The sequence below is a fragment of the Anopheles darlingi genome, chromosome 2 (genome assembly GCF_943734745.1).
Source record: "Anopheles darlingi chromosome 2, idAnoDarlMG_H_01, whole genome shotgun sequence".
In the NCBI taxonomy this organism is placed as follows: domain Eukaryota; kingdom Metazoa; phylum Arthropoda; class Insecta; order Diptera; family Culicidae; genus Anopheles; species Anopheles darlingi.
In genome coordinates this window covers 29,210,307-29,221,513 of record NC_064874.1, presented here as the reverse complement: position 1 = coordinate 29,221,513, position 11,207 = coordinate 29,210,307, and the positions used below count along the sequence as shown (strand labels likewise).

Sequence of the window (11,207 nt, the reverse complement as noted above, 5' to 3'; positions counted from 1 at the left end):
TGCGTAGTGGCCAGCGTAGTGAGTTGTGACTGACTGTAGTGTGCTTTGTTCGCGTCCTCCTTTTAGTGACACTGGCCCCGGGGCTGCGCTTCCTGAGTAGCTAGATCCCTAACCTAGAAACCCAACACCTGCGCTACTCCACCCCGGAATTCCGATGGCTGTGACGAAACAACGACAGGACAGTTCGGAAGATTGTAGATATGCATCGTAGTGTTTGCCATGGCGCGGCCTCCTTGGTTGTTTCAATCGCGCGTACACCAGTACAAACTGTGTCCATGTCGCCTTCGCTGGGCTACTTCGATTTGACACCTCGAAAAAGAAGGGGGTCATCAGCAGCAAGACGGTACGAGCGGAGCGCAATGCAGCGGTCTAGCTGGCGGTGGCCGATGATGATGGGTTGGAGAAGGATTTTCCTCTTATCGGAAGTCCTACTACAGATAAGATCGAGCCGTGAACGGTGGACCGGCTAAGGGACTGTCCCGTAAGGGATCATCATCGGGTGCTATCGGACTTCCAGGATCTACTAGCGCAGCAGGGCTAGCTAGGGCTTCCGGTGCTCGTTGCTCGGATGTCTTACGGTGGCAATGGATTCCAAAGCATCCACGGACGGTCTGGTTTGGCATTTCGCCATAGGGGAGAGGGGCATAATAGACGAAACGAGTGACCCATAATTAGCCGAGCCATCGTGGTATTACTCGCATCAAAGGCGGCGGCGACGGCTGCGGCAGCGAAGCGAAGGCTTTAGCCATTGCCTTGCGGATGAAGACAAATTTCTGCTGAAGCTTTTGTGCGTATCTGTGTGTGTGTGTGTGTGCGTGTACACGTTATACGGCGTTTCCTGTTCGGGTAGTGTGCGTAGTGTGCTCCCATACTGTGGTACGTGTACGCTGCGCAACGGTGTGCGTGTAACAAGCGTATCGAGGCGCGCAAAGGAGAATCAGGAGCGAGCGAGCAAGGAGCGGACACAGAAAGAAGAAAGAAAAGAGCAAGAAAGGACCAACGGAAGCCACGAAGCGGTGTGAAAGGAGTGAGAGGGGGTACGAGGGTCGCCTCCCCAAAAACTAGGTCAAAACAGAGCGTAGAGTGCCGCCAGTACGTGTGGGCCGCCACTAGGACACATCCTGGCGCGACGCGCGCGTACAGAACATCGCACCACGCGTCCGGTCGTTCGTTCGTTCGCCCTAGCCGAGCCTAGAAAGCCTAGCCCCGGGAGGGCGGAAGTAACCACCGGAAGCGGTCCCTTTGTCCGGTGTCGAGCGAAAACCGCGAAACAGGTAGTGCACGGTGGCCACCGATCACGATGTAGGTGCACACCTCGCGACACACCGAGGCCCGTGGTATAGGTGTTCCTGGGACGTAAGTGTAAGTGGTCCGCCAAATAACTGCCGCGAAAAAAGGGTGAACGAGTGTAAACACAATTAGTGCGCACGGTCCTCCCGAGGGTTCTTCCTCCCAGTCCTCGTTACTGTTCCTACGGTACGGTGCCAGTAACGGGCTGGTACAAGCAGCACGGCTTGCTGCTATGGCGTCCGCTCAGGGTAGTCCGCGCACCGGTGACGAATCGTCGGAGAGCGAAAATGAAACCGAACCGGCCAAAATCTTTCACCGGAAATTGTCTACCAAGAAGGATGTCAAGTCAGCGGTAGGTAGCCTTTAGTGTGCATGTCCGTGTGTATGTGTGTGTATAAGGAGGGTGTGTAGTATGTATGTTCTGGGAAAGTGCACTACTCAATGTTTTGCATAGCCCCGGGATCCGGCTGCACGATGACGTGCTATGCCCGTGACGAGCCCGAACCTGTGGCCTGTCTGCTAGCTGGTACGCTACTACAACGACGGTGGTGGCTTGCCGTCACCGCGTCAGAGGCTCCGGAAATGTGTCTTTGCTGATTGTGTGGGTGTGTCGCCCGGTGGACGGGGAACGGTGGAGCTACTCGCTGGAGAATGATTAAATTTCCTTCATTTCCTGTGTGCACAACGAGAATGCATGGTTTCCCCTTCGGGGGCCGTTGACAACAACAACATGCTCATCTCTGCTCAGCCAAATGCGATTCGTTTGCAGAATATCCGTCACAATATCCGGGGGCATAAAAATAAGTGGCCACTAGCACGTCCCGGAGATTCACACTGTCCTGGATTAATAAGCGAATTATTCACTTTTTTCATTTATTCGGTGGTTGCCTGCACTTCGCGGCTTTTCGGAGCCGGTCATGACAGGAAAGCCGCTTAACTTACTTCCTGGATTGTAATCGGTATAGCGTATAATGCATTTCTCGGAAGTGATTTCGATTTTAGACGTTTAAAGGTTGATTATGTTGTCATACGGTAGCAGGAACATGCATGCAAAACACGTACACATTAGGCTAAACGGTGCTGTTCCATGTTCGTGTTCAAATATGTTTCTATAGCTGGTCAGCACTTGAAGCACTTTTGGATTATGGGGCGCATCTGATTACTGTTCAGCGAATATGATAATTAAAATCTAAAGCTAACAAGTTACATTGAATGAATTAGTGTACTGGGTCTCTCCAATTTATTACAAGTTACTGAAAAATGGCGAATAAACTTAAATGAACTTAGCATATTGACCAATAATGTTGTGCGAGTGTAGCCCGCTTAAGGAATACCAAATTCAAATACAATTGTATTGTGTAGCTATCACTGCATCTTAATAGCACTAAATAATTTATTATCATGCGTTCACACTAGTAGATTATCTGGAGTTCTAGTGTGTGAGTTGCAGAGAGAAACATGCGATATTGTTCGTTATTCCATTATTTATTTATTTTTTATTGGTTATTTATCGAAGAACATAAATGTGAAATTGGACATAGAACACCTCCCTTTAATCCAGAGCAATAATATAATACTAATGAAAATCACAAAATAAAACAGGAGGGAAAAGAGTCCGGTTAGTGCATTAAAAAAGAACAGGTTGAAGCTGATTGGATTTAGAAATGCCTTAAAATTTCAACTCATGGATTGATTTGAAAGATTTATTCAAAAGGGATAACAACACAACTTAAGCGATCGAACGTTGTTATCTAACTTCGACACCAATAACATACCAACTCTTTGTTCATTGCGATCAACATTTGCGCATGAACAATCGCAAAGAAGCATGCTTTCGATGATGATTCAATTCCCGTCGCAGCACAACAACGGTCCGTCCAACGGTTATTGTTCGCATTGTAACATGGGAAATGTATAAACGAGCATAACCTCGGGCATAACTCCCAACATTACCCATCGATGGCTGACACGAGCATCGCAGCAGGGTTCCGCTGTATGTGTTATTCATTTATTTTTATGCTCGTCGATACCATTCCCGTCGATACCTCCGTCGGATACTTTTGCTTTCCATTAACACGGAACAGCGAAATGCTCGTGGCTACCAGCAGGACATGGTCGGGGGAATTGTGGAAAACCGTTGTGGCTGCACTAACCAATGGTGCCACCATACAGTTATCAAGCGGTTTGGTGCTTTGTTTTCACAGACGGAAAGTAAAACCATGCACCCAGACGCTAGGAGAAGGTTCAGCAGTCGTGCCTTTTGCCAAACACCGGGTGCTGATGGATGAATGTGTTTGCGGTGTAATCGGATAGCTAGGAGTATTGCTCCGTCCACCAGCCAGTTCCAATGTGGTCTGATACTGCTGACGGGATAATACCACCAGTATGTTTCTAGAGTATTGAGACGAATAATTGCGCGAGAGTACAATAGCCCACCTGTGAGTAATACGGCGCCCGCCTCTTATGACGCCACGTTGACGTTGTCCTGGATTCACCTGAGCGATCCCTCGGGGAAGCATATCATTGGACACTCCCTTACCAACGAGGCCACGAGAATATCATAACAGAATTCGTCGTCTGCCCGCTATTCAACCAAACACAAACTTACGTAAAGGAGAGGACACAACGGATGGATAGATATCATTTCTCGGTACTGTTCTCGTTCGACGATGCGATTGACCTGAATTCGTTCGCTTTTGTGACGCCATCGCATCCCGGCGATGACCTCATTTACGCCTGTTCCTAGCTAGTCGTGTTCTAGCGACGCAAAAACCCACTCCGTACGTACTCTGTGTCCCAACGGACCGAACACTCTGCCCGGAAGCAAGCTGCTGATGACGTGCGATATGGTTCGTCCTGACGTTTGACTCCCGCTGGAGCTGCTGCCAGTTTTACATCATCGCCTTCGCCAACGGTAGATGTCGGGGTGACGGAATGGAAAATCGAGTTGAATCATTGTGCAGAATGCACGGTTTGGAAGAAGGGAGCAGTAGTATGCTTCTACTAACAAGCTCGTCCGTGAGGTGGAAAGTGAAATGGATTTGTCCAGAACAATTGGTTCGAGAGGATGTAATAGAGCCATTGTGGTGGTTACTGTAGCAACACAAAGAGTAGCCGACCATATCAGGATCTGTCCCGCATCGAATGGGTTTCATTGGCCCCGGCGAAAAGGCAAATCCAGCTGCAGGAGGACAGGAAAAGATAACTTTTCATTTCACCAATCATTGCGCACTGATAGCGAGCTGTCAGTTTCAGAAGTTTATACTAGATCCAGCACCGGTAGCAACGGGCGATGGGCAACAAAGTAACTGCAACCATATCTGCATTGCCATGGAAAACGAATGTCGAGTGTTGAATGTGACTAATATTACTTTGGCCTTTTAATTATAAAGTTACTATATGGATGCTCAAAAGAATTAAACAGATGGGGAGTAAAACAATTTTATATAATAGTATAAACGCTCAAATACTACTTTTTGTGTTGTTGTGTTAGCTCTTACATTTAGTTTTATTACACCCAGACGTTATTTACGATATTAAGATTCACCTAATTCCTTTTTTGCCCGACTCGTGAAATGTCGATCTTTATGAGGCTATAGCTTACGAATTTTCAAAAGTTAACCTGAGCGCTACTAGCGGAACAAGCTTTACAACTAATTTAGAAAAGAGTTTTGATTAATTTCTAGCAACATAATGAAATGAATTATTTATAAATTAGATTACGTTGTTACAGAACGATGAGCTTGAAGCTCTTTATGTATGGAAAATGGTTCATAAACTGCGGGTTGTTCAGCTGATAAACTTTACAGCATTAAATGAAAAGTTATTTAATTCGGATTATTGCTGTTGAACACTTTCAACAAAATTTGTTTTGAATAATTTAATATAGTGTATTCTAAGAACTTCACTTTCAGAATTCAAGTTTCCTGATTAGAAAATGGTTTTATTTGTCGTTTCCAATAGACATCGCCATAGTTGCCTTACGGATACATTTCAGTTGTTGTGAAGATATTTTCTATATCTTCGGGAGTCGTCTTTTGTAAATGTTTACGAAAATATATATTTGTGTAACGCGATAAGTGATCAACGAACCAATGTTTTCGTAACGTAGTGATGAAGCACTTCTGATAATTACCATATCCAATGTTGTTGCACAATCATGATGCTGACGGCATGACGCGGGGGATATTATATTCCTTTTTCCCGCTTTAAACGTGTTCCCTCGATCCGGTCTCACACATTCACCGTGCTGATGAAGGCTCCTTAAATACCATCTGGGGATTTGCGACTGATTTGCATCGTTTTCTTGTTTCGTTTCACATATTTTTTTCCCCACACCCGTACCCTAACGGTGGCCCTACATTGGCTTTCACATTTTCCGAAACGTCTAACGTTCTAACGCTCGCCATTCCGTCTATTTGCTTTGTTAAACGCTTGCAGACCGCCATCAAGGAGGGCTATCTGATGAAGCAGACCTGGTCGTTCCAGCGCTGGCGTCGACGATACTTTCGCCTGAAGGGACACAAACTGTACTACGCCAAGGACAGCAAGGTAGGTGCCCGGCGCAGGACTCGACTTTCGTTTATTCTCCATCCCATCCAGCCCGGGTCCGGTCGCCTGTGGTGTGGTCCGGGTCCGTAGTGTCCTGGCCCTGGCCCTGGCCCAAAATTTTCCAGCAAATGAACGCACGATACGACGCGAACCGAAGCGAACCCCGCTTCTCCGCGGGCTCCGTGACCGTAACCGCAGGTTGGGACCGACCTTAGGTCTTAGAATCTAATCTGCCGAATTGACGACGGTCTCCGAGCCCCGGGGGTTGATTCGTGTAATGGTGGTGATTGAAGGTGGCCAACATGTTGCATGTCATGTTGCGTCTCTGTCCTCGGCCATCGCTGGCTGGGCGCAGGGCTGGGAAAATTAATCTAAACCGCTGTAATCTATCGCAACAATCGTTAAACAACGACGTGTGGCTGAGGGGCCTTCATTGTGCCAGCGCGAGGACATTCGTCAATGGCGATGGAAGGAAGAGGGTGTGTTGGTCAGGGGACTCCTAATAACACCAAGCTGTATGGAACCGTACCGAACACTGGCGCACGCAACTAGCCACATCGGTTCGGTTCGGTATCGGAAATAGCAGAAGCATGTAAAGTGGATTGTCCCGGCAATAAAATGCTCGATAGCACCATCAGCGACAGCAGCAGCAGCAGCAGCCGAATGATTGGAGAATGGCCGTTGCAGACCGGAACGTGCGTAAAAGGAGAGCTACTCTTATCGAATGGACTCGTAAAATGGTTCCGATTTTCGGCCGCCAAGTCCACCGTCCACACTTGGGCACGTCCGGCGTTCCGCTTGTGATACGAGACCGTTCGAGGACTCTCGAAATGTTACCGTTCCGCAGTGTTCCCTCCATTGTTTCGTTACTTAGTCAATTTTCGGAATGTGTCCGTACGGCGATACAATGGAACGAACTGCTCTTAAGGTCTTATTGTGAAACGCTATTCGGCATTCGTCCATTACAAGCAGACTTCGCGGGTCTCAATGGGAGGACGAAATGATCTTCATTCATTTAGAGCGGCCCCCCGTGCTGGCAATGGCAGGAAACGGTGCTGCTAAAGCTGCTAAACGATGCTTCGAACTTCGGTAATGGCGCGCTGGGAACTCAAAGGTTGCGTACCGCAGCGGCGTGCGATAAACAATTATCGAGGAAATGTTAATGTCGCACTTACTTGCGAGCAGCACCACTGGGGATTACATTGAAGTGAGCCACGCTGTATTGTTAGAACTGGCCCCGTAACGTTTTGCATCCGGAAGTGGTGCGATGGTATAATGCCTTTCTTGGTTAGACGGTTTCCGATCATGCCTGGAGTCCTGGCAAACGGTAGCTTTCATTCTATGAACCATTACTGCTGGCTAACTAATTGCTACGGCCGTGGAACTCATTTGTTATGCATTATGCTGCTGTTACACCTTATATCGTTCCCTCGGAACCAACCCTCGAGCAGGCACTAGCATAGTTTTGGATGGATGTTGATTGAATCACTTAATTTAATCACTCTGAGCAATTTATGCATTAATACTCAGAAAAATGATTGTACTATACCATGAAAGAAGTGGGCTACCGTGTGTAATTTTATTTGGAAGCAATCGGATGAATTGATTCTGATAGGAAAACATATCAGAAATGGTTTTCCCAAATAAAGGAAACGATTCATAGTGTTGCTTGAGTAAAAGTTATCACAAACGCAAAAAGAAAGTGCAGAATTGTTAGGCATTGACCCCATTGCTATTTTGAAATGTCTGCAAGTCGTACAAATAAATAGTTTACATATTGAGTCCCACATGAACATTGACATGAATTTATTGATAAATAACGCAGTCGAGTAGAATGAATACTTTTGAATCAAGTTTCACGGCACTAAATAACCGGAAAGGGATAAAAAATCGAGGAAATGTTATTTTCCAACGAGTGCAGATCGAAAGCAAATGTTACGCCATAACATTGTTCTACTTTTTTGTTATTATCAAAAATGAAAAGTCCTTTCAGTTCGTTATCGACAAACGAACAGAAAATAGTACAAAATGAGGCACAAGATTATCATTTGAGTTGATTTCAATATTTTCTGGATCTGGAAAGTGTTATGGTACCTGTGTAATATCAATACTTTGCTTCGGCAACAAAATTGCAAGGAGACTCATTACCTAATCATTGTGTAATGAGTGCAGTTGAGTGGGTGCAGCGCACTGATACTTCCACTGCCTCTCCAAAGACCACCATCATCAGTGATACACAACTAGAACTAAACATTGTCTTAATAACGGAACCACTTCAACCACTCCACTATCCTAACAAGGTGGTCACGTATGCATGCAGCATTTCACCACTTCCGCAGGCAGTCTTCACTTCAGAAGCTTTGCCGGGAAAGTTTCGCACCAAACGCTGCGCCAATCAAACGTTCATATCCTAGCCGCTAACTGGAGCGGCTAACGTTAAGTAGTTTGCATACAATCCGGTGGCGTCCGCTTGCCATTCGGTTCGCAGCGCCGCAATACGCTTCATTAATTTTCAATCAAATCCACATCGTCCACAAGTTGCTCCCGTACACCAGCGAAGTGTATCGAGGCGAAGAGCGCAACCGTCGTACGCCAAAGGTGAAATGGTTTGATGCGAAATGTGCATCCGTGCGAGCAACGAGTGGTTTCGTTGGAGTTGGAGACGACGACGACGACGACGACGACGACGACGACGACGACGACGACGACGACGACGACGACGACGACGACGACGACGACGACGACGACGACGACGACGACGACGACGACGACGACGACGACGACGACGACGACGACGACGACTATGGTGCGTCATTTGAAGCACCGCTTAGAACGAACGCGATGCACCATCATTCCAGTGGCTGCACCCGAGGGCCTCCGAGGAACTGTGCGGTTGAGTTAGGTCGCGCCGTGGCCTAAGAATAGATTGGCAGAATAGAGCAAGCAAGAGTGTTCGGAGAAGCGAGCTAATGAGACCCGCAGCCGGCGAGGCGACGACGACGACGAGTTTGGATTTCTGTTTCTGGGTGGCAAATTTTAGAAAAACAAACTGACGACCAACGACCAACGATCACGCTGGTAGGCGCAGCGTGCAGTGCCGGTTGTGCAATGGCCGCGCACTCAACCCACTGCACTGGATCGATTTCATTTCCGTGCTCAGCTGGTGCTCAGGTAATGATCAGTTCCCAGGGTGAACCAGGGATTAGCATAGTGCAGCGAAGCTGTTGTGGAAGCGATGCTGTGCACGAGGCGTTCACCGTAGAGCTGGATGTTATCCATCCCCCAATTTGCCTGGTTTGCGATACAGCTTATTGAGAATGAGCGAAGGCGGCACGAGTGCGAAGTGTTTAATTTATGCCCTCATCTCATCAGCATACAATTATGCTGCTCTGACCCATAATTACCGCACAACCAATCGGAGGCACTGCAGCCGCTGCCGTAAATTCCCCCCCGGGAAAACCTTTTACATGTCGAGTAATTATTTGGGAACATAGTAATTAGTTCCAAATGAATTCAATCCACCCACTCCACTCTGCAGCAACACGGAATGCGTTGATTAAGCAACCGAAACTGGCTTACAGTGAAGGCGAGGTTTTAATTCCGTGGCACACACACAAACACCGCGAATGTGCGTTGCATTCCAGCGCGTGGTATGTGCATCACATTATCATACCCGAGTGATAACAGGCTCGGAATAACAGTCAAGACCCTCTCGCGCGCTCTGTCTCTCTCTCTGTCTCTCATACCACGTAATCGATAGTGACACGTATCGGTTAATTATGTGCAATCAGCGAACCGAGCTCGAGTTTGGGAGGAAGTTACAGAAATAGTCTGGTTGGTGGGCGCGTGAGCCAAAACAAAAATCGAGTATTCGATTCAAGACCGCGACCGCAACGCGCGCATATCAGAAACCAATTTCCAATTTCGACTAAATCGGGTTGTGCCACGTAAACATTCGAGTTCGTTTTCTTACGCTTGACCTAGTGTTGCGCGTGGCGCGCGCTTTTTCTGCGATAAACACACCACACTAACCACAACAGAGCGGCAATCTAATCCCATCGAACGTCCCTTGGTCGCCAGAAGCCCCCTCGAACACACGCTAATCCATCAACTTTTCCAATCACGAACCCCGTTGACATCGTTGACGTGACGGCCGATCGGTAGCAGCGCGTATTACTCGTCGCCGCGACAACGATTCCGTTTCCGGTTGCGGGTTTTTTATTTTTTCCCACCACCGACCACCATGCGCCTCCATCGGAACGGAAAACACTATCGTAATGTGTGTTTGGGAAAGAAGTGTTCCAACGGGGAGAGAGTAACACGACAACAACAACAACGACGAAGACGATGGTGAGTACGAGGTCGTCTTCCGCTTTTCGATCGTTCGCCAACCGACGGAGTGTACGTGACTCTATCGCTTCGGTTGCTGCTGGCGGCGGTGGTCTGGTGGCCGCGGCCGGGGGAAATGTCTCGCACGTGAGCAAACGTGGCAATGGTCGAGGAAAAGGGATTGAAAGGAAGTGGTGGTGGTGGTGGTAGTAGGAGGTAAAATAACTTCATGCCAAGATGCTGCTACGCGGCGATGCGACGATGTTTGCGAACGTGCCACCGCCGGTGACTCTTTGCGGCAGCGACCGTCTCCTGATGGTGCAAGAAGATGGAGAAGGGATGGACGGAAAACACGGACGGAACCATTTGCGAACCACCGTCTCGTGACCATGAAGTGGAACGACCCCCGGAACACACCGCGGCTTGTGAAGGGCAATGGGTGCGAAATCCGGGGATTGGAGTTTTACTACGAGATGGAGCGTAAGAGAGAGAGAAAATCAAAAAAGAAAAAGAGAGAAATAGAGAGAGCGAGAGAGCATAAAGTTATCGTAATCATGTGTTGCGCATCGTAATCGGGAGTAGTAACCGGAATTTCGGAGTGCCTGGAGTACACCACTACCGGACCGGGCACCGGAGTAAGATCCGTGATGCGTACAGGTCAGGGAACCCCCCCCCCACCACCGGTGGTCGTCTGGTCCCGGCTTCGTCCGGTTCGGTGCGTAGAGAGTAGCGATATCGATTCGCCTACTTTGCTGCGGCTACGACGGTTCCTTTGCTGGGCCTCGCATCGCCTAACGACCTGGGACCAGAGTCTGTTGCTATGTGTGTGTATGAACGAAAGAGAGAGAGAAAAAGACCAAGAAAGAGAGACAGCAAGAGAATTTTCATCCCTTGCAGCATCTCACATTGCTTCTCAAGTTCACGACAAACGAAAGAGAGTGAAAGAGAGTGAGAGAAAGAGAGAGAGAGAGAGAGAGAGAGAGAAAGAGAGAGAGAAAGAGAGAAAAATAGAGAGAGAGCAGCGTGCAAGACCAAAA

General features: G+C 48.0%; 1 protein-coding gene across 1 annotated transcript in view; it reads left to right on the top strand.

The window, feature by feature from the left end:
* LOC125959840 (diacylglycerol kinase eta) overlaps positions 1-11,207 on the top strand; it is a 47,038-nt gene continuing 35,831 nt past the window's right edge. Inside the window, exons 1-2 of the mRNA XM_049692802.1 lie at positions 1-1,642; positions 5,731-5,841. Coding sequence (XP_049548759.1) covers positions 1,523-1,642; positions 5,731-5,841 — 231 coding nt within the window. The 5' untranslated portion in view covers positions 1-1,522. The remainder of the gene's footprint in view (positions 1,643-5,730; positions 5,842-11,207) is intronic.